This window comes from Oncorhynchus tshawytscha, linkage group LG18, assembly GCF_018296145.1.
Source record: "Oncorhynchus tshawytscha isolate Ot180627B linkage group LG18, Otsh_v2.0, whole genome shotgun sequence".
NCBI lineage: Eukaryota > Metazoa > Chordata > Actinopteri > Salmoniformes > Salmonidae > Oncorhynchus > Oncorhynchus tshawytscha.
In genome coordinates, this window is record NC_056446.1 from 13,452,140 (window position 1) to 13,475,603 (window position 23,464).

Here is a 23,464-nt window from a genome sequence, read left to right on the forward strand (position 1 = left end):
GGATGGACTAACAGTATTCAAAGGAACTTGGTTTGGAACCAGGAGTGTGAGACCATGATAGGGTGACAGGAAGTGGACAGGATATGACACGTGTCCTTGTCAGTTGCTGCTCCAACCGGGCCAGTGTCTCTGATAACAGGAGGACATGGTGTGTGAACACAGAGCAGGACAGGAGGGAGTCCCGAGTCTTACTGCTAGTATCCAGATTGGTTGCTATCCGGCCTTTCACATTGAGATAGTGGAGGAACGCATATCCAGAAGACTAACACTTCCTGTGTGTGTGCTACTCCTGTTGAGTGTTGGGGAAGCACTGTACCCTGTTCAGGGCCCTGACACTAACAACGATTAGTAGGTTTGAATTTCAACCATGAGGAATATGATACTTAGCATACAGACAAGGTCCCTAAGTGACATTTTGAATAGTTTATGGCAACATTCTGCTGTCATTCAGGATGGTATAAAGTCACACTGCATAATCACAGACAACAACTCAGTAAACATGCAGTTATGTTCTGGGGGAGATGATGATTTCTCCTTATCTGTTTAAAGCCACCATTTCACAGTGGTGTAAAGTACTTATGTAAAAGTATTTGAAAGTACTACTCAAGTAGTTTTTTGTGGTATCTGTACTGTCCTTTACTATTTATATTTTTGACAACTTTTACTTTTACTTGACTACGTTCATTAAAAAAATGATGTTCTTTTTACTCCATACATTTTCCCTGACAGCCAGAAGTACTCGTTACATTTTGAATGCATAGCAGGACAGGAAAATGGTCCAATTCACGCACTTCCAGACCAGCTTCAATGCCATACAACTCTCCTTCCGTGGCCTCCAACGGCTCTTAAATGCAAGTAAAACTAAATGCATGCTCTTCAACCGATCGCTGCCCGCACCCGTCCAGCATCACTACTCTGGACGGTTCTGACTTAGAATATGTGGACAATTACAAATACCTAGGTGTCTGGTTAGACTGTAAACTCTCCTTCCAGACTCACATTAAGCATCTCCAATCCAGAATTAAATCTAGAATCGGCTTCTTTGCTAGGTAAAGCCCCGCCTGATCTCAGCTCACTGGTCACCATAGCAGCACCCACCCGTAGCACGCGCTCCAGCAGGTCACCCTCAAAGCCTATTCCTCCTTTGGCCACCTTTCCTGCCAGTTCTCTGCTGCCAATAACTGGAACTAATTGCAAAAATCACTGAAGCTGGTGACTTATATCTCCCTCGTTAACTTTAAACATCAGCTGTCAGAGCAGCTCACAGCTCACAGATCATTGCACCTGTAAATAGCCCATCCAACTACCTCAACCCCATATTGTTATTTATCTATTTGCTCCTTTGCACCCCAGTATCTCTACTTGCACATTCATCTTCTGCACATCTATCACTCCAGTGTTTAATTTCTAAATTGTAATTTCTTCGTCACTACGGCCTATTTATTGCCCTACCTCCCTAATCTTACCTAATTTTGCACACACTGTATATAGATTTTTTCTATTGTGTTATTGACTGTATGTTTGTTTATTCCATGTGTTGCTGTTTGTGTCGCACTGCTTTGCTTTATCTTTTCCAGGTCACAGTTGTAAATGAGAACTTGTTCTCGACTAGCCTACCTGGTTAAATAAAGGTGAAATAAAACAACAAAAAATGAATCAAGGGAACAACCCTGTTCATCCATACTGCCTCTGATCTGGCTGACTCACTAAGCACAAATGCTTGGTTTGTAAAATGATGTCTGAGTGTTGGAGTGTCCCCCTGGCTGTCCATAAATAAACAAATAAAAAATTGTGCCGCCTAGTTTGCTTTACGTTTACTTTTGAGACTTATGTATACTGTATTTGAGCAATTACATTTACTTTTGATACGTAAGTATATTTCAAACCAAACACTTTTAGACTTTCACTCCACTGCCATTTCATGTATAGTATGATCGTGCAACCACTCTTCCTGTAGTACAATTTGATAAACAAATGTACTCTCTCGTGGTATTGCTGTGTAAATGTGTATGCTAGAAAATTACCAAGCAACTGACTAATGGTGGAGTAGTGTTTCTGAGGTCTGTTGGCCACAGCAGCTGTGCATGGCTGGGACTGTGCTGAACTAACCAAGCCCATGGGAGGCAGGCAGGCCAGCGCTATGTAAGGATATATTCACCACTGCCCCACCAGCTGAGGCGGTCATACATAACTATACACTTTTATTTGGGTTAGTTTTAAAAAGAGATTTCCAATTAAAGACAGGGCCTAGGATATGTGGTTTCATCTGACCTGATACAAGATGCCTTCTGTTTTCCTTTGCAATTCTTCTACACTGAACAAAAATATAAATGCAACATGCAACAATTTCTACAGTTCATGTAAGGGAATCAGAGGATCGATGCCGTCGTACACGTCGATCCAGAGCATCCCAAACATGCTCAACGGGTGACATGGGAAAACTGGAACATTTTCACCTTCCAGGAATTGTGTACAGATCCTTGAGACATGGGGCCATGCATTATCATGTTGAGGTGATGGCGGCAGATGAATGGCACGACAACAGGCCTCAGGATTTCGTCACGGTATCTCTGTGCATCAAAATTGCCATCGTTAAATGCAATTGTGTTCGTTGTCCGTAGCTTATGTCTGCGCATACCATAATCTTACTGCCACCATGGGGCACTCTGTTTACAACGTTGACATCAGCAAACCGCTCTCCCACATGACACCTATACACGCCGTCTGCCATCTGCCCAGTACAGTTGAAACCAGGATTCATCTGTGAAGACCACACTTCTCCAGCGTGCCAGTGGCCATCGAAGAGGAGCATTTGCCCACTGAAGTCGGTTACGACGTCGAACTGCAGTCAAGTCAAGACACTGGTGAGGGCGAGGAGCACGCAGATGAGCTTCCCTAAGACGATTTCTGACAATTTGTTCAGAAATTCTTCGGCTGTGCAAATCCACAGCTGTCCGGATGGCTGGTCTCAGATGATCCCGCAGGTGAAGAAGACGGATGTGGAGGTCCTGGGCTGGAGTGGTTACACATGGTCAGCAACTGTGAGGCCGGTTGGCTGTAATGCCAAATTCTCTAAAAATGACTTTGGAGGCGGCTTATGGTAGAGAAATTAACATTACATTCTCTGCCAACAGCTCTGGTAGACGTTCCTGCAGTCAGCATGCCAATTGCACACTCCCTCAATAATTGAGACATCTGTGGCATTGTGACAAAAATGCACATTTTTGAGTGGCTTTTTATTGTCCCCAGCCAAGGTACGCCTATGTAAAGATCATGCTGTTAAATCAGCTTCTTGATATGCCACACCTTTCAAGTGGATGGATGGCTGAGGAGAAATGCTCACTCAGAGGGATGTAAACACATATGTATGTGCACCAAAGTTTTGAGAAATAAGCTTAATTTGAGATAAATAATTTCTGGGGTATTTTATTTCAGCTCATGAAACATGGGACTAACATTTATGTTTTTGTTCAGTATATTTAATTATGAAAGGCATAAAAATACATTCTACATTTCAAAGTCACAGGCTGGATTTTTTTTAAATGTGCCTATAGGCTAGAGAAATGTCACTTGTCCGATTGCATCCATTTTGGCTGTAGACAGGAACAATTTATGTAAAAGTAGTCTTGAATGTGTTACAAATTTTCCCACCAAGTCAGACCTCTCTACACAATGAAATCCCTCTCCCACTCACCGCTTCTCCTCCCACCCATCCCTCTCCCACTCACCGCCCCCCCCATCCCTCTCCCACTCACCGCTCCCCCCCAATCCCTCTCCCAAACACCCCCTCTCCTCTCTGCATCTGTTTCTAATCAACGCTAACCGCCAGTGGCCCAGGGATCCAATTCTCTCCTATTCCCCATGGTAGCCTTTTCACAAACTGAGAAACTGCATGACAGACTAGAAACCAGACAATAAATAGCATTCATTTCCTTGGCTCACATTATACAGACGTTACTGTCAACAGATCGGCTAGAGATATAATTCAAATGGTAAAATAATAATAATACATTTTATTTGAGCCTTTCAAAATACCGAAGGACAGAGAAAGAAGTATATTGTTACAGTATTGAGATGACTCATGAAAACTATACACTCATAATACACGTACTGAATTTGTCTAAAGGAATGTTTACATATGTATCAGATTAGTTCAAAAACATGTAATTACACAGGAAAAATATGTATTTCCATGCTGAACATATGTTTAGACCAGGTGGGAATGAATTGCATTCTATCGCAACTCTTGAAACCGGTGATATAAACAAATATGTTTCCTGTTCTTTGATTGGATCCTCGTCATCATCTGGTGGTGATAATCATGAGCCGGAAGTGATGCATACTTTACATCCTCTCCCATGTTGCCTCAGTGGTTGCATCCCAAATGTCACCTTATATTCCCTGTATAGTGCACCACCTTTCAGGGGCGTAATGCACTCCAAAAATCTGAGGGGGCACAAAACACATGAGGATGGCTGGGGCTGGGGGCTGGGGGCTGGGGCGGGTGGTGGGGGTACATCTGGAGCGGGGCTAAGCCCCCAGTCTGGATGTTGGAGAATGTTGCATTTTCCAAACACGTGAATCAGCCTTTTCCTGCAATCTAGAGCCATAATCATTATTCAGAATTCTATGTAAAAAAAAAAATATGTTTCATTTTCTGCTTATCTAAGGATACAGAATTGGTCATCAAATGTGATCTTCATCTAAGTCACAACAATAGACACACATAGTGTGCTTAAACTAATAACGCACATGATTGTATTTTTCTTGTCTATATTGAATACATCATTGAAACATTCACAGTGTAGGTTGGGGAAAGTATGTGAACCACTAGGCTAATGACTTCTCCAAAAGCTCATTGGAATCAGGAGTCAGCTAACCTGGGGTCCAATCAATGAGATGAGATTGGAGATGTTGGTTAGAGCTATAAAAAAAACACTCACAAAATTTGAGTTTGCTATTCACAAGGAGCAAGGCCTGTAGTGAACCATGCCTTAAACAAAAGAGATCTCAGAAGACCTACTCTCCCTAAGAGTGGCCGTCCTGCAAAGATGACTGCAAGAGCACAGCGCAGAATGCTCAATGAGGTTTAGAAGAATCAGCTAAAGTGTCAGCTAAGACTTACAGAAATCTCTGGAACATGCTAACATCTCTGTTGATGAGTCTACAATACGTAACACACTAAACAAGAATGGTGTTCATGGGAGGACACCACGGAAGAAGCCACTGCTATCCAAAAAAAACATTGCTGCACGTCTGAAGTTTGCAAAAGTGCACCTGGATATTCTGTGGACAGATGAAACTACAGTTGAGTTGTTTGGAAGGGACACACAACATGTGTAGAGAGAGAAAAAGGCACAGCACACCAACATCAAAAGTATGGTGGAGGAAGCATCATGGTTTGGGGCTGCTTTGCTTCCTCAGGGCCTGGACAGCTTGCCATTATCGACGTTTATCAAGACATTTTGCAGTAGAATGTTAGTCTATCTGTCCGCCAATTGAAGCTCAACAGAAGTTGGGTAATGCAACAGGAAAACGACCCAAAACACAGAAGTAAAAAAAACAAGTTATTAAATACATACTTTTCCCACCCTGCACTGTGAACGTTTACACGGCGTGTTCAATAAAGACATGAAAACCTATACTTTTTTTGTGTGCTATCAGTTTAACCAGACAGTTGTCTATTGTTGTGACCTAGATGAAGACCAGATCAAATTGTATGACCGGTTTACGCAGAAATCCAGGTATTTCGAAAGGGTTCACATACTTGTTCCTGCCATTGTACCTCTTGAGCCGTCTGTTTTCTCCAGATTGGTTGATGCCTTTTTTTATTATCTCAATACCAATCATTTCTGGGTAACAATTAAGTACCTTACTGTGATTGTTTTCAATTAAAATGGTAACAAAATAAAAAAAGAGCTTCTTAGCAAACAGCAGTTTCTCAAGCAAGACATTTGCCAGGACTGTCTGGGAGTGAGGAGAGAAACAAACTGATTTCATGAGGATTTCCAAATACATGATTTCCAAATACATGGATAATTCATTTCCTGCAACTTCCTTGTCTATGGTCAACTAAGCAGGCAGTGTCCTCGAGATCATTTTGAAAACCGTTTGGGTGCTAGACCTAACCCCAAGTCATTTCGCCTGTGAAATGTATGCCTCATTCCACCGTGATAGGGTTAGGCTGAGCAGGGTCACATAAAGTAGGGGGGAATGGGAGGGGCACAGACTGGCTTTACGGTCTCTCCTGGAGTGAGAGGGAGATCAGAGAGTCCAAAAGAGCCCTGACAAGTCAACCCTCACTGCCCCTCACCCCTGTTTGTCTCCCTCCTTGCCCCTTAAAGCCGTGTTGCTGAGCCTAGGAGATCCTCTTTCACTCTCTGCCACATGGTAAGCCCAGGCAGCCAGGGAAAAGATCTATCGAAACAAATGCATCTTTACTTTAAATCAACCACACACTCATGTGCAGCAGTAAAGACTCCCTCTCCATACAGTACCATGACATTCTCAGCCCATACTGAAGGTTAGACAGGCCAAAATGTTAGATAAATGGGAGATTGGGGTTAGATAGCATCTGTCTCTGTCAAAACACCTAAATAATGTGCTAGTAGTAGCCTCTAATTCAAATCAAATGTATAGCCCTTCGTACATCAGCTGATATCTCAAAGTGCTGTACAGAAACACAGCCTAAAACCCCAAACAGCAAGCAATGCAGGTGTAGAAGCATGGTGGCTAGGAAAAGCGCCCTAGAAAGGCCATAACCTAGGAAGAAAACTAGAGAGGAACCAGGCTATGAGGGTTGGCCAGTCCTCTTCTGGCTGTGCCAGGTGGAGATTATAACAGAACATGGCCAAGATGTTCAAGTGTTTATAAATGACCAGCATGGTCAAATAATAATAATCACAGGCAGAACAGTTGAAACTGGAGCTGCAGCACGGCCAGGTGGACTGGGGACAGCAAGGAGTCATCATGCCAGGTAGTCCTGAGGTATGGTCCTAGGGCTCAGGTCCTCTGAGAAAGAGAGAAAGAGAGAATTAGAGAGAGCATACTTAAATTCACACAGGACACCGGATAAGACAGGAGAAGTACTCCAGATATAACAAACTGACCCTAGCCCCCCGACACATAAACTACTGCAGCATAAATACTGGAGGCTGAGACAGGAGGGGTCAGGAGACACTGTGGCCCCATCCGATGATATCCCCGGACAGGGCCAAACAGGAAGGATATAACCCCACCCACTTTGCCAAAGCACAGCCCCCATACTACTAGAGGGATATCTTCAACCACCAACTTACCATCCTGAGACAAGGCCGAGTATAGCCCACAAAGATCTCTGCCACGGCACAACCCAAGGGGGAGCGTCAACCCAGACAGGAAGATCACATCCGTGACTCAACCCACTCAAGTGACACACCCCTCCTAGGGACAGCATGAAAGAGCACCAGTAAGCCAGTGACTCAGCCCCTGTAATAGGGTTAGAGGCAGAGAATCGCAGTGGAAAGAGGGGAACCGGCCAGGCAGAGACAGCAAGGGCGGGTGGTTGCTCCAGAGCCTTTCCGGTCACCTTCACACTCCTGGGCCAGACTACACTCAATCATATGACCCACTGAAGAGATGAGTCTTCAGTAAAGACTTAAAGGTTGAGACCGAGTTTGCGTCTCTCACATGGGTAGGCAGACCATTCCATAAAAATGGAGCTCTATAAGAGAAAGCCCTGCCTCCAGCTGTTTGCTTAGAAATTCTAGGGACAATAAGGAGGCCTGCGTCTTGTGACCATAGCGTATGTGTAGGTATGTACGGCAGGACCAAATCAGAGAGATAGGTAGGAGCAAGCCCATGTAATGCTTTGTAGGTTAGAAGTAAAACCTTGAAATCAGCCCTTGCCTTGACAGGAAGCCAGTGTAAGGAGGCTAGCACTGGAGTAATATTATCAAAATTTGTGGTTCTAGTCAGGATTCTGGCAGCCGTATTTAGCACTAACTGAAGTTTATTTAGTGCTTTACCCGGGCAGCCGGAAAGTAGAGCATTGAAGTAGTCTAACCTAATTCATCTCCTTATTATTCAGGGCAGTGAAAAGATCCTGAAAGCAGTAGAGCACACAGAACAACATCACTAAACACCAATGAACAATGCAGAACTGAGTGTCTCAGGTGGCGGCAGCCCCACGCATCAGATCTCTTCCAGTCTTTTGATCAGAGGGCAGCAGCGTCATGACTGTTGATGTATTCAGTGGGCGAGGAGGGGCAGGGAGCCTCAATCCAAGCTTTTCATCAGATTGATGGCCTTGCTGTGACTCCTGGGCTCAGTGGGCTGAATGGGGCAGTGTAGACCACCACAGACTGATTTACCCATGAAGGAGTGAACCTTTGTGAAGCCCACAGATCATTCCAGAAGGCGATGCCCTGTGAGTGATCTCCCCCTGTCTAGACCCTCTGCTGCGAATACCAATGTGCAATAGGACTCCCGGGGACCAAGAGGAGACTCACAGTATCCTCAACAGCCTCTTCAACATGCAGCCAGAGAAGTTTGTTTACATGGTGCTCACTGAGTTAAGACAAACCTTGCTGAGAGCGTGCGGGTTTCAGAACGAAGAAATTGCTGCTTTTGGTTATAATAACATATTATGAGCTCTCAGCCTCTCCCAAACTTTACACAAGGCAGTGTGTGTGCTGTGTCTGTGTGTGAGAGAGAGAAACCCTATGCATGTTATAAAGGTTGGGGTTTGCTCTCCTTTGATGTGTCTCATTCAAGTGGAAGCGGTTAACTGCCATGTCGTTGTGGGGTTGTTTTGTTCTTGCGGGGAAGGAACATCCCTAACATGCATCAATGGAATTTGACAACCTGTTTATTGGTCATCTGAGACATATGACTTCCACATGGTCCAGTCAGGACCAATGGCACAACTCAGCCGCATTTGAAACGGCTTACAACACGCTCTTTGTAGGCAGAGACATGAAGGGAGAACAAAATCACCCTGTGACAATCTAGTGTCCAGCATGACATGTCACTTTATAGTCTTGAGTTTCTGCATTGAAAATGCCCATACACATAAAAACAGGTACACAGAACAATACTTCCTTTGTGACTGAAAGTAGCAGTCAGTCAGTCAGTTACCAGCCTCTTCCTGGTGTGTGGAAGCATCCTGACCCTTACACATTTTTCATAAATGAATCACCTTCTTTGACGGTCTGACCTGGGTAAACAAACATAGAGGCGGTGCCGGCAAGGGAGAGGGGTGGAGGAGAAGGGGGAAGAGGTGGGGTGGGAGGACAGCTGGTTTTCCTTCAGCCTGTACTACAGACAGAGTGCTGAGGCTTAATTTCGGCTGCCCTCTCTTCCTGGACGAGTGGAGCAGAGGGGGAAGGGATAGGGGTCTGAGGGGGTTTGGGGGTTGTGTCTGCTACTCAGGCCCCCAAGGTGAAAGGGTGCCACACACGGACCCTGCAAACGGAGGCGACTGCTGCCAGACAACACTCAATGTGACTCTGACAGTCAGCGGTAGATATGCCGTCTGGATGTCTACACTACACTGTCTGTCAGTCTGTCTGCTGGACATACACACTAGTCTAGTGAACTCTCTATTGCTCTCTCTCCCCCCTCTCTCCATCTCTCGCTCTCTCCCCCCTCTCGTTCTCCCCCTCTCAATTCAACTATCTCCTATCCCATTCTCTCTTCCCTCCTCTCTCTTTCCCTCCCTCCCTCTCTCAATTCAACCTCCCCCCCCTCCAGACTTCCCATATGTATGTGATTTAAGCTCAGGCTCTGGGGAGAGGCAGGTCCACTGGGGGAGGCGTAGGGGGGAGTCGAGAGGAGAGAGGGAGGAGGGAGAGGAGGAAGTACACACAGTTTACAGGACTTGGGGCTGGGCTGGCGCAGGCACCGCATCTGGAGGTCGGACCAGTGGAAAAGTGAAACCAACGGGTGCAGTGGAGCGAGAGAGAGAGCTGCCTGTGTCCCAGAGAGACTTCCCGACAGACGGGACAGGGAGAGACAGAGAGGGAGCAGTGCTCCACTGGACTTACACACAGACATGTCTGCTACTAGAGCTCTGCCATGCCTCTGCCTTCTTTTCTCCATCATCCTCTCAGGGATCGTCTGCCCAGCGGCTCCCAACGGTTTAGATTTGGAACAGCGTTCGGTGGTAAAAGTAAGACCAGACTTTTAGTTTTTTCCTCTGCTTGGCTGGTACAGGATGCATAGCAGGCTTCCAGTGCCTTATCGCAGCTAAATATAGAGGGCCTGTTGTTGTTACAAACTTTTCCACGACTGTGGAAAGAGTGCTGTCCTTTGGACTGTGTCATGTCAAAGACTTGTGCTGAATGCCTCTGTAGCTAAACCCTGGCGGGTTTAGATTTGAGAGCCACTGTAAGACAGACAGGTTTGTGAGTTAGTCATTGTGCTTCGTAGACATTTGTGAAGTGCTGGGGTGGTTTGGGTGTGAGAGGATCTTGCTGTGTGGATCTATATCTCTATGGCCGCACTCTGGCCACTCGGTGCTGCCTCTCAACCCTCACATTTTTCTGCCTGGGGTCGGGCTGTTAGCGGAGGAGCTCCAGCCGAGATCTCGATGAGGGCCGTGCCATTCTCCACTGGCACCCGCTGGCCCCCCGATAGGGCCCTAATGGAAACCAGCTGCAAAGTGTTGAGCAACACACATAGAGGGAACACAGCGGGTAGAAAGAGCATGAGAAACAATACGTGACATGCTGCTGATGCATTTATAGTGGGTAGACTGGGTACAGGCTGGTATTTCCTGTTTGTGGGGCCAAATGGGACCCCTATAATGGGCCTCGAGCTTAAAGATGCCTTCTTCTATCTCAGGGGGACACAGGCAAAACAATGTGTCCAGAGCTAGACTAATGTAAGAACAATGAGTTGAATAGCTAGATTTGTGTGGGGGAGGGGCAGGGAGCAGAGCCCCCATAGTGTTCCAATTGAGATTTGACGATCTTCCGCCTCTTGTGAAATGTGAAGATTGTTTACTTGTTCTGTGAGCATTCGAATACCATTGTCCCGTGAGGAGAATGAGGCCTCTCCACTGCAGACATATCGTCTCTGCTCTGTTTTTGGATTCTGATGATATTCACATGACCTAACCAGACCCTTTCCCCCCCCCAGTGTCTTCCGAGGAGTTTACCACTAAGCCAGGGACAGAAGCCTTCACCAGGGCCAAAGTCAATAAGCTATCTGCCCCTTATTGGTGAGGAGTGGAATCAGGGAGGCATATGGTTTGTTGTTCCCATTGCAAAGAGAGCGAGATTTCACAGCCTCAGACCTGAAGAGATGTAGATTTTGGACTGGATTCCTGTTTGAAGACAATTTTTGTTTTTTTGTTGTTGCCTGAGCAAAAAACCCACTGTATTCATTCAGCGCTGTCCCAGAGGCAGAGATAGAGGCAGACTCATGGTCCATCTTGTGAATCTAATAACATAGGCCTACTACAGCACTTCTGAACACATGATATGAACAGCTAGTGATAAACACATACCATTTAACAGTGTTCAGTCCTGTTAGAAATGGAGCCCCTGTGACATAGTCTTTGGAACATGCTGCTGCATATGAAACACAGAGAGGCTATACCGCGTGGTGAATGTCATCTTTGTTCTCTACGGTAGTGGGCACACAGAGGAGAAGTTCCAAAATTGCTCACATACCGAGGACATTCATAGTGGACCAGAGGGCTACAGATGTCCATTATTTCAATGTTCATGCCATTTAGGAGCAGATTAGAGCATTCACCATGCTGTGAATTCTTATTGAGGGGTTCATTTTCAGTATCTCAGGATTACTCCCTATGCCCAGGGGAAATATCACCCAAAGTTTGGGCTTGGTTTTTGAATGATAGGGGATTGGAAACTAAATTGCATTTTAATGAAAGCATTAATAGGAACAGGAAATAATGTAATTAGATATGACGTGGTGTAAAGGCTACTGGGTTGTATACACACTTGAGTCCTAAATGGCACATTATTCCCTACATATTGCACTACTTTTGACCAGAACCCTACTGTATTGGCCTTGGTGGTCAAAAGTAGTACACTATGTAGGGAATCGGTTGCCATTTGGACACAGCCTATCCCACACTAAACCATCTGCTGATTCTGCTCCATCTTTCCCAGGAACCTCTTGTCCCACGGGTCTGGTTGTGTATGCATCGTCCAGCTGTTTGACCCGTCACAGGATGTCACACAGCTAATCGTTCTAAATCCAGTCATTAGCAATGAAGGGTCATTCTTCAGCACTGTCAGCCACCGCTTAAAACCGGTGGACTAACATTCTGTGGTGGACTTAGAACCCTTGTCCAATTGTCCTCATCTGTGATATGGATCTCTAGACTGCTTATCGTCCCCAGTGCACAGTCAGATCATTTTACATCATGTCTGGTCTAGGTTCTTCTTCTCTGCTAATTATTCAATCAAAAGCTCAATAAAAAAAAGTGTGTCATCAATTGTAATGCAAACATACTGCATGTGTGCGTGCATAAGGTCAGTAGAATTGATTGAACTATAACCAGGACATCCTATAACATCATAACAATGTGATGTATACGTCTGTTCTTATTTAGTTTGTGTACTATCGGTCAGGAAAGCCACTGGAAGGAAGGGGCTACAGGGAAAAATCTGCCCCGGTCATGAAAGCACTGCTGTTCGCAGGATGTTCCACATTAGTTCACTGGAGAGGCATTTCTCTGTCTCACGGCCTGCTCATGAATAAATCAAGGGGAAAATATGCATCACAACTGGGAGCATACAGTATCTCTGCAATGTATGATGTATTTGTCCCAGCCACTCTGGATGGAGCAAGGGGGAGGCAAACTTGGCATTCTTTACAGTAGGCCAATATGAACAGAGTGGTATTGTATGATCACTGCGCTCTTTGAATGGGGTGACTGAAGATCAAAGTGATGTGTGTGTGTGTGTGTGGGGGGGAAGAGGGGTTACTGAACTCTGACATCACACTGCAGCAGGAAACCACCTCGAAGTGGATTTACATGTACCAGACGTGGGATGACTAAAAGTACTGTCTCGTAAATTCCGTGTCGGCCGTGCGAGGGAGAAACTCTAGAGGTGTCGGAGCTGGGACTGTCGTTCCCACATCCCTGCACTTTAGTCCACAGCACTACCAGTGGCAGAAAAAGTGGCAGAGTGAATTTGGCACAAATGTTTTGGTGTAACTGACATTCTGTAAATATATTACAGAGCAGTATCCAGTATGTCATACTTTTTCCCCCCTGGTCATGTACTGTGCTTAACTTCCACATCTTACAGTAGCTGAATAAGAGAGCATCTTCTCCCACGAAGGAATGTGAGTGTGTTTGATGAGAGATGTTGTGGAAAACAGTGGAACGTTGTATCCCATTGATGACAGACCAACCTAAGCCAGGCTGGCCAAAACGATTCCAGGTGCTCTACTTTCTGAAATTGCTGTTGAATGATAGAGTGCCTCGTTAGCAACTTGGCATTAACGTCAGGAACCCAGCTGCTCTCTGGTCAATGTGTTTCTACTTCTGCAGCCATTAAACTGGTTCATTTTAGACAGATCAGGTTCAGGGGCTAATTTGTACCTGTGGGAAACTGGGGTTGTACTCTGTTTACAAACATCTCCCTCATGTTCCCTCTCTTAGGTGTGTGCAAAAGGATATTTCCTCAGTAACCAGAACAAATGCCTACCATGTAACTGCAAAGGCCATTCAGAAACCTGTGAGGAGATCACTGGTATTTGTATAGTAAGTATTTTCCCATGTATTACCTACTCTTGATTAATCATAATACTATTATATCAGTAATATATTTCAACTAGATTACACTCTTTAGGGTAGAGTTTATATATATATATAATATCACTCCATCAAGGGAAATATAGTATTCTTTCTCACAAAGATATCTACATATATTTTAGGTTGATGTGTATCCCTGGAAATAATTCATGTAAACATTGCAGTTTTGCAGTTTTGAAAATGTAGCTTGTCCAAAAAAAAGTGGTCTCTTGGCACAATTTACTCCGGGCATGGGGTTTGTTTAGCCGAGGGATAGGGTAACTTAAACCGCCTACAACTTCCTGTACTGAAATAAATATTACCCCTACCTTTTAAAAACCATGTTTATCTCTATTTCCCAAACACATTTCAACACAATCACAGTCATTTTGGTATTTTAAGCATTTTTTTACACCGGCTTAGCAGCAAACAAACACTTTGTACTTTTTTAAACACTTTTAACATAGGCTAGGCTCTGTTGTTACCTCATATCCCAGTGATAATGCCTTGCCTGGGAAGAAAACACTTCCATTTGCTCAACCATTGGCTCAACTTACCCCAAGGCAAACATTTAGACTATATTAGCTCACACAGCCACAAGGATGCACTTTCATGCTAGGTTTAGGTCCTTAAATGAAGCTCATGGAGACCCCAACTGATGTATAGAACAATCTTAACATGATCTACTTTGGTTTAGATACAAGCGTCATGAAACCTCTAACACAAATACATTTCTTTGACTTGGTGAAAATATTTTTGTTTTGGGGGACCTAACTTATTTACCACTTTTATATGTGTTTTTTTCCCCTTCACAGGCTCCATTAAAGGATAGGCTCTTCCTAAATATTTGGTCAAATTATGAATTTTATGTATGGTTTCCTAGAAACAAGGGTAGCTCAACTTACCCCTTTGGCTCAACTTACCCCACTCTCCCCTACCATACAGTCATGTCAGGACCACACCACTGGGAATTTCTGTGAGATCTGTGAAGACGGATACATGCCTGATGTCAACACATACGGACGTCACTCCTGCCGGCCGTGCGCCTGTCCCCTCTCGATCCCCTCCAACAAGTAAGCCACAGTGCATGTACCTCCAGACCCTACTGTTGTGTCGGCCCTGCAGGGAGAAGCCTCCCGCTGGGCAACTGGTTGAATCAACGTTGTTCCCACGTCGTAAAACAAAACTGATGACGTTGAATCAGCGTGAAAAAAAACGGATTGAATTTGCCAAAAGTCATCAACGTAAAGGAATGTCGTCTTCCTCTCACCCAAGTTGTCATCAAAATCCAATGACATGGTGCCATTTTGTGTTGATTTCACGTTTAATTCACGTTAGTTGACGACTCAACCAAATGTAAATCAGAACTAGATGTCAAAATGACGTCTGTGCCCAGTGGGCTGTGTGTTGGCGGGCAGAGCTCACTGACTGACATTCTTTCCCCTGTGTGTCTGGCCAGCTTTGCAGAGCACTGTGACAGAAGCAGTAACATCCTACGGTGCAAGTGCCAAGAGGGCTATGCTGGACATTACTGTGAGAGGTCAGTGCTGACAGGGACTTGGCTTGGCCACAACCATGAGTTACTGCAACTCCACCATGGGAGCAATTACACTCCATAACATTAAATCAGCTCAAATAACCACAAATTAAACTCTTGCATTTTCACATATTTCTACATGTTGAATATGGGCCAATTTTTCTGAACCTGAAAGGAAAATATTTGGAAATGCTTACAAATAATGATGTTTCAGTATAAGTGATAAGACATCCTAAGTCATACAATTATTGGCAATCACCTTGCGTCTTCCTCACCCAGATGTGCTCCAGGTTTCTCTGGCAACCCCATGATGATTGGTGACTCCTGTAAGAGGTGTGACTGTAACGGTAATTCGGACCCCAACCACATCTTCAATGAGTGCCACAACGTGACCGGCTTCTGTCAGAACTGCTGGGGGGACACGTCTGGAGCCAACTGTGAACGGTGTGCCCCGGGTTTCTACGGTGATGCCATCAGTGCCAAGAACTGCAGAGGTGCGTGCCAACTTGCCAAGAGTACTATTAAACATGACTAACCCTAAGGCCCTTGCTCCACGAATACAGGTCAGCCCTACTGTCAATGAAGACTATCCATGGAAAAACATAGAGAACAAAACAGATATTTATACGTCTGAAGATGATACCCACTTGTCTGGAGGGTGAAGATGTGTTCATGAGCAGTAAAATGCTTTACGTTGCATTTGAACCCTGCTTTTACCTTGCTCTTTGTCTTAAACGCCTTGCTGTGGCGTTGTCTTCAGGTAGAGCTCTGACAATTCCCCCCTGTGTTGCTCATAATGGCTGTTATAGACATAAGGCAATTACAAAGGTCGATGTGAAACAAAAGTCCATTTTGTGTGTTTACATAGTTTGGCGGGCTGGTCCTGCCGTGCTCTAATGCCTCCAAGCCTCAGAGACAGTGCAGTGCAACAAAGATAACCTTGTGGCATGTGCACATCGGTGGAAGAAAAGCATCCTTGGAAAGTCAAGCACTAGTCACTCTATGAGACAACAGAGTCGATCTTCTGGTCACTTGTAGAAAACGTAGAATACTAATGGACGTGGGGAACTCCTTGTCAGTCTGTTGCAGGATTGGCATTTGTATTGTCCTCCGCAAGGGCAAAAATAACCTTTTCCATTGTGACCATGTCACGCTTCTGTGACCTGCGCTGTATTACCTATGTGTGTGTCCTGTGTTACAGCGTGTGAGTGCAGCAAGTGCGGGACAGGATCGTGTGACGACAGGACCGGGACGTGTCACTGTAAGCCTGGCGTCACCGGCCGACTCTGTGACCGATGTGAGGTGAGTCACTCAGGGGCCTTTTCAATGTGAGCCGTCATGTGGACACACATTCACACTGTTGGACAGTCTTCCCTGATAACTAAGCAAAGAAGGTGGAGAAGAGAGCAGACAAAATCGTTTAGGCTACTGTGAATACACCTGTATATAGTTAACAACAGCATGAACAACAACAGCAAGCAAAACTAACTATACGGCTTGTGTCTATAATGTGCTTTAGGAGGGTCACACAGGTTTCAACGGTTGCCAGGGCTGCCGGAGGTGTGACTGTGGGGCTGCCGGTCTCCGGCCTACTTGTCATCCTCTGACCCACAGCTGCCAGTGCCAACCAGGGGCCGGAGGCCGATACTGCGAGCGCTGCCTCCCAGACCACTGGAACTACGGCCCCTCAGGGTGCCAGAGTAAGTCATGTGTGACCCTACTCCCATCTCAATCACCCACATGCAGGAAATCCTGGAACCAAAAGCTAGTGTCTGTCATAGATGTTAAAAAAAATATATAAAAAAATCACTCTCTCTCTCTGTGTTTCACACACTCAAGAACATAAACCACTCAGACCAGTTTGGTCAAACATTCGGAACCGAAATTGTTTCCCCCAGAGTTTTTACTGCAGCTAGCTAGTCAGTCCACTGTTCTCACACCCACTCATACATGATGTCAGGCAGGCATCTGCTGCAATCTGCAACCCCGGGGCCAGCTGTACACATTTGTACACGATCACAAGGACAAACTGCAGCTAGCATCCAACTTTCCTCTGACATCACCGCCCAGCCCCAATTAATCTGGCCAGCTGCCAAAATCATCCCACAGCCACAGTATAGAGAACCAGGGAACTAAATTCAAGTTTTATTTGTCACGTGCGCAAGTACAGTGAAATGCTTAAAGCTGCTATGTAACTTTTGGGCGACCCAACCAAATTCACATAGAAATGTGAGTTGTAGAACTGTCATTCTCATTGAAAGCAAGAAGCGGTAGATCTATTGCGTTATTTCTATGCTGCCCATTCTTAACTTTATTTTTTTAATCTTTTACTTTCGGTTTTGTACACCAGCTTCAAAAAGCTGAAAATACAATATTTTGGGCTATTGATAAGGTATTCCACAGTGGTTTAGATGGCACAATGATTCTCTACACTATGCATAGATTGTTTTGTCACATAAACAGAAATGAGTCTGAACTTTTAGAATTTTAGCATCCAGGCAATAGCGGAGCGATTTTGGCATATTGCACCTTTCGCTTGTAAGCCCTACCCAACAGCACAGTATTCAAAAGTATCCATTATAAGAAAATACAAAACATGAGCAATAAGAACTAAGAGAGGAAGCTAAATACAGTACACGGTCAGAGCCAGTACCAAACCACTCAGCACGTGCAGCAGCACTCCTTCCCAGCCATAATACTCACCATGGGTTCCATCATATTTTTGGTACCCAGACTGACTCTCACGTGTCCGGCTGATAAAGCATTCGACTTGATGAAGGGAACTCCACATGTAATCAACTGTAGCTATATATGAGGTGCATGTGTGTGTCTGTTTCTTCCATCCAGAATGTGACTGTGCTAGCGGGCACTGTGACATGCACACTGGGGAGTGTTTGCCAGAAGCAGCCATGGTCAACCCCTGCAACATCAGTAAGAGGGCCTGGTTAGAAATAAAAAAAAATACATTTCAGTTCATCATTAAACAACTATTTATTTGTGTTGGACTGATGTGATGTTGGGGAAATGACATAGAAAATCATTTTGTCGTCATTTGGCTCCTCCCTCCTATCAGGTTGTGATGAGTGTATCTGGCACCTGACTGGTGACCTGAGGCTGTCCAATAAGACGCTGGACCAGGTGAAGGTCAGTGTGTTGAACATCTCCACTGGGGCTGCAGCCAATGACAGGCTCAAGTACTACAACTACACCGCCCACCGTCTGCAGGTAGAGTACAGCCTCTCTTTCTGCTCAGGCTGGTATAGTCGGGACTCAATCATGTTGATGCACACCTATATTATCAGTTCATTCTGATTTAAACAAGAGAAATGAGCAACTTCGGGAGTTTAACTATTACAGAGTCGCTGGATATTGGCAAATCTCACACACTAAACACCCGACCAACTAACTAACCAACTAACTAACCAATCAATACACCAAACATTGTACAGTGCACATCACACAATTCTCTTCTCACAACCCTAACACGCATAGACTGTATTGTAATAGTATTGTGTAAGTGTATCTAACTCCTCCCGTTTTGTTTTCAGACTCAGTTTATGAACTGGAGAAATAAGTCATCTATGATGAGGACACAGACAGGGCAGCTGGAGGAGGCCAGTGCTGCTCTACTCTCAGACATGAACCATCTGGCAGAGACGGTAAGCGGACACCTTCATCGCTCATCTAACTCACTCGCACTCCTCTTCCTCCCTCTTCCACTGTTTACATTACGCTGGAGGTGAAATAAAGTCCACCTGCAGAAGTTTGCAGAGTTGCAAGCTTGATGTAGTCATTGCATGCTGGGAATATGGGGCAGATTACTAAACTTTTGACCAATTTTAATACACTAACAAGTGAATTTGCCCAAAAATGTATGACATCCTCAAATGGGGGGACTAGATACATGAAGTGCTTTCATTTCTAAACGGTAAAACAGATATGTATGAAAATACCCTCAAATATAAGGTGACATTCTGTACTGTCGCCTGAGAAAAAACATTTGACCTCAAATACAAAATCCTGGAGTATAGAGCCAGTAAGAATATTTTAGCTTCACTGTCCAAATAAATACGTAGGGGAGTGTAGATCAGTTAGCTTATCTCTCAGAGCCATCACATCTATTTTATTGAGCTGTAGTGGTAGTGTCCGGACTGTGTGATTGATTTGTGTGTTCTTGTGGTGTTTGTCTTGACTATGTCATTGATCTGTCTGGTGTTTGTGGTGGGCCAGGAGAGTGTAGTGAAGTCCATGGGGGACCGAGTGGATGAAGACACACTACAAAGCGTCACTCTGGCTGACGAGCTGACCACTAACCTCACCACTCTCAACGTACTCCTTGAAGGTAATTTTAGGTCTGCTAAAGCTACACTGCTATGCCTCTTTGAGTACTGTCCACCTTCCTTGCGATTATTACAGGCTTTTAGGTATGTTCTAAATGTTGATATGTGATTTCCAATAACTTTTGAATGGCGCCTTGGCTTAAGATTGAAATCCAAATCCTCGTTGCTGTATTTCCTACAGTCTTCCATTTATCAGCGTTTGAGTTTTCGAGGGGGCGCTTCTGGTAACGCGGCCTCAGTCATATCCCAGCCTTCCTTCACCCTGTGCTCCCTGTTATGTTTGTGTCTCACAGAAATGATCAGTGACTGGGAGCTCTACAGTGTCCATCAAGACCTGGACCCAGAGGTCATCAGAAAGAAGACGGCCATGGCCGAGGGCATGGTGACATTGATGAAGAAACTGGACCTGTCCCCACGAGAGCCCACCGCCACCGATGAGTCCACGGAGGCCCACGACCGTGAGGAAAACACGTGCTTGCGCATACACACACACATTTTTTGATGGTTTGTTACAAAAGGCTGCGTTTGGGGTCCCATTTGTGTGTCGTTCAGTCCTTAGAAACGTGCGTCAGCTGGAGAAGAAGCTGATCAGTACGGAAGGCCGCATGGCCCCGGTACGGGAGGGGCTCTCCCGCTTCACCAAAAAGCTCTCTGAGGCCCAGGAGATCCTCCAGAAGGCTGCCAACACTGTGCAGGAGACGGAGGACATGAACAAAGCCAACACCGTCAAATTCCAGAGGAGTGAGGTAACTTCCCACAACCCCCGGGGTCCGCTTGGCCCAAACTGTGCCGCCGGGAGCCGCTCTCGTCCTGGCTCCCCAAATGTCTCTAGCTGACTCCCAGTCTCCCTGACCCTCTGACTCTCTGACTGACTTCCTGATTGGCCGCCTGACTGACTGACTGACTGCCTGCTGGCCTGGCTCCCTGGCTCTCTGGTTTCCAGCTCTCTGTGTTCGTCCGCTTGGGTTTATTACTACAGTTCACTGTGAGAACGCCCTGCTAAAACGATACGTGCAGCTCAAGCCTGCTCTGGGGGAGTGTGATGTTGTTGAGTTCTGCCTCAATGTAGTCTACCTCTATCTCTTCTCTGAATGTTGTAGGAGTTCAGCTTGGCTTTATCACTGGAAAGCAACACTGTCCTGCTCCTGCCAAGGAATAGACCAGATATTTCTTTCCATCTGTATGGGGATTGTTGTTGTTCCCAAAGTCTGCCAGAGAACTCAATTACCCGTGGTATTTAATAGTAGAGAACAGTAACACAGAAACAGCTGTTGGATTGGATTGTTAAGAGGCACAAACTAGGGGAGATACATTACTGCACCACACAATCATATCCCCATATAAAGAGGCTATGCCCCTTAGAGTTAAATACAGCTGCTTGACATTGAATTGGGTATCATGTGTACAGTCATTTTGTAAAGCTCCTTAACATTTCTTTAAGTCTGGGGCGTGTCTGTTCTGTTTATAGATCCGAAATACAATACAACAGGCCTGTTGGTCCTATTCATTACGGTGTGAAAACCTGAGGGATTGGGATTCTTTGTAGCACACAGACTGGCCTGTTGTCATGCCCAAGTTGACATTATGGGCCCATTGTGGTTCAGGGCCTCTGCTGTAAACCAATGACATGAATGGTGCACTGTCCAAACAGGAGGCCTCCCATAATCTGGGGCTCTTCCTTCCCTAAGCAGATTGGTCAACACTAGTCATAGCAACAGGAACAAAGCCAGGGTTACTCTGGGGGTAGGACAATGTTACTGTGCTATCCTTATATCTTTGTCAACAAATATCTCTATCTTGCCTCTTTGGGGAAAAAACAAATGTTTCATACTTTTCATTTCACGTTTAATATTATTGTTCCTATGATTTATGTGCTTTTGTGATAAGAGTGTTCATATGGGAGACATGCATAACCTGTACTCACTACACATAATGTATAACCTGTCCATCGTATATATCTCCTCCCACCAGCCTCCTCTGCTCTGTACTAAAACAAAGATATGACTGAACATCTCTCTCCCAGGCCAAGCAGCAGATACTGGTGGAGAACTACGAAGCTGTGAATGACACCTTGCAGACAGCTGAAGACCTCGTCAAGGACACTGAGAATACTGTTGCTGAGATGGTTCTCCTGGTGCAGGTAAGGCCTGTTCTCTTTCTGTACACGCCACAGTCACCATTAACCTATGCCTGAAAGCTTTGTATTTTGGACCCACTGAATGAGATCATGTAATTACGATGGATTTGGATTGCTTCAGTGCATGTTTTGGACACAGTACCTTCAGAAAGTATTCATACCCCTTTACTTTCCACATTTTGTTGTGTTACAGCCTGAATTCAAAATGGATTAAATAGATGTTTTTTCCCTCACCCATCTATCCCATTATGACAAAGTGAAGACATGTTTTTAAAAAAATTGTGCAAATCTATTGAAAATGAAATGCAGAAATATCTCATTTTGGGGGCCTCCCGAGTGGCGCAGCGCTCTAAGGCACTACAGACCCGGGTTCGATCCCAGGCTGTGTCGCAGCCGGCTGTGACCCGGGAGACCCATGAGGCAGCGAACAATTGGCACAGCGTCGTCCAGGTTAGGGGAGGGTTTGGCCAGCCGGTATGTCCTTGTCCCATTGTGCTCTAGCGTCTCCTTATGGAGGGTCGGGCGCATGCAAGCTGACTTCGGTCGCCAGCTGTACGGTGTTTCCTCCAACACGTTGGTGCGGCTGGCTTCCGGGTTAAGCGAGCAGTGTGTCAAGAAGCAGTGCGGCTTGGCGGGGCTGTGTTTCGGAGGATGCACGGCTCTCGACCTTCGCCTCTCCCGAGTCCGTACGGAAGTTGCAGTGATGGGACAAGACTGTAACTACCAATTGGATATCACGAAATTGGGGAGAAAAGGGGGGTAATTTTTTTTTTTATAAAAATATTTCTCATTTACATAAGTATTCAAACCCCTTAGTCAATACATGTTAGAATCACCTTTGGCAGCAATTACAGCTGTGAGTCTTTCTGCATAAGTCTCTAAGAGCTTTGCACACATGAATTGTACAATTATTATTAAAATAATTATTTAAGCTCTTTCAAGTTAGTTGTTAATCATTGCTAGACAGCCATTTTCAAGTCTTGCCAAAGATGTTCAAGTCAAAACTGTAACGAGGCTACTCAGGAACATTCAATGTCATCTTGGTAAACAACTCCAGTGTATATTTGGCCTTGTGTTTTAGGTTATTGTCCTGCTGAAAGTTGAAAGGACTCCCAGTGTCTGTTGGAAAGTAGACTGAATAAGGTTTTCCTGTAGGATTGCCTGTGCTGTGCTTAACTCTATTCCATTTATTTTTATCCAAAAGAAAACTCCCTAGTCCTTGCCGATGACAAACATACCCATAATATGATGCAGCTACCACCATGCTTGAAAATACGAAGAGTGGTACTCAGTAATGTGTCGTGTTGGTTTTGCCCAAAACACAACACTTTGTATTCAGAACATAAAGGTAATTTCGTTGCCAAATCTTTTACAGTTTTACTTTAGTGCCTGATTCAGGATGCATATTTTAGAAAATGTGTATTCTGTACAGGCTTCCTTCTTTTCACACTGTCATTTAGATTAGTATTGTGGAGTAACTACAATGTTGTTGATCCATCTTCAGTTTTCTCCTATCACAGCCAGTAAACTCTGTAACGGTTTTAAAGTCAGCATTGCCCTCATGGTGAAACCCCTGAGTGGTTTCCTTCCTCTCCGGCAACTGAGTTTGGAAGGACGCCTGCATCTTTGTAGTGACTGGGTGTATCGATACACCATCCAAAGTGTAATTAATCACTGCTGAAAAGGATATT

General features: G+C 45.0%; 1 protein-coding gene across 1 annotated transcript in view; it reads left to right on the top strand.

The window, feature by feature from the left end:
• Positions 1–9,842: 9,842 nt before the first annotated feature.
• Positions 9,843–23,464, top strand: part of LOC112217524 (laminin subunit alpha-4) — a 30,606-nt gene continuing 16,984 nt past the window's right edge. The window contains exons 1-14 of the mRNA XM_024377856.2: positions 9,843–10,150; positions 13,628–13,729; positions 14,705–14,832; positions 15,219–15,299; positions 15,576–15,790; positions 16,498–16,598; positions 16,816–16,996; positions 18,144–18,227; positions 18,370–18,521; positions 18,845–18,955; positions 19,527–19,638; positions 19,930–20,094; positions 20,189–20,382; positions 21,660–21,776. Of these exons, the coding sequence (XP_024233624.1) occupies positions 10,034–10,150; positions 13,628–13,729; positions 14,705–14,832; positions 15,219–15,299; positions 15,576–15,790; positions 16,498–16,598; positions 16,816–16,996; positions 18,144–18,227; positions 18,370–18,521; positions 18,845–18,955; positions 19,527–19,638; positions 19,930–20,094; positions 20,189–20,382; positions 21,660–21,776 (1,860 nt within the window). The 5' untranslated portion in view covers positions 9,843–10,033. The remainder of the gene's footprint in view (positions 10,151–13,627; positions 13,730–14,704; positions 14,833–15,218; positions 15,300–15,575; positions 15,791–16,497; positions 16,599–16,815; positions 16,997–18,143; positions 18,228–18,369; positions 18,522–18,844; positions 18,956–19,526; positions 19,639–19,929; positions 20,095–20,188; positions 20,383–21,659; positions 21,777–23,464) is intronic.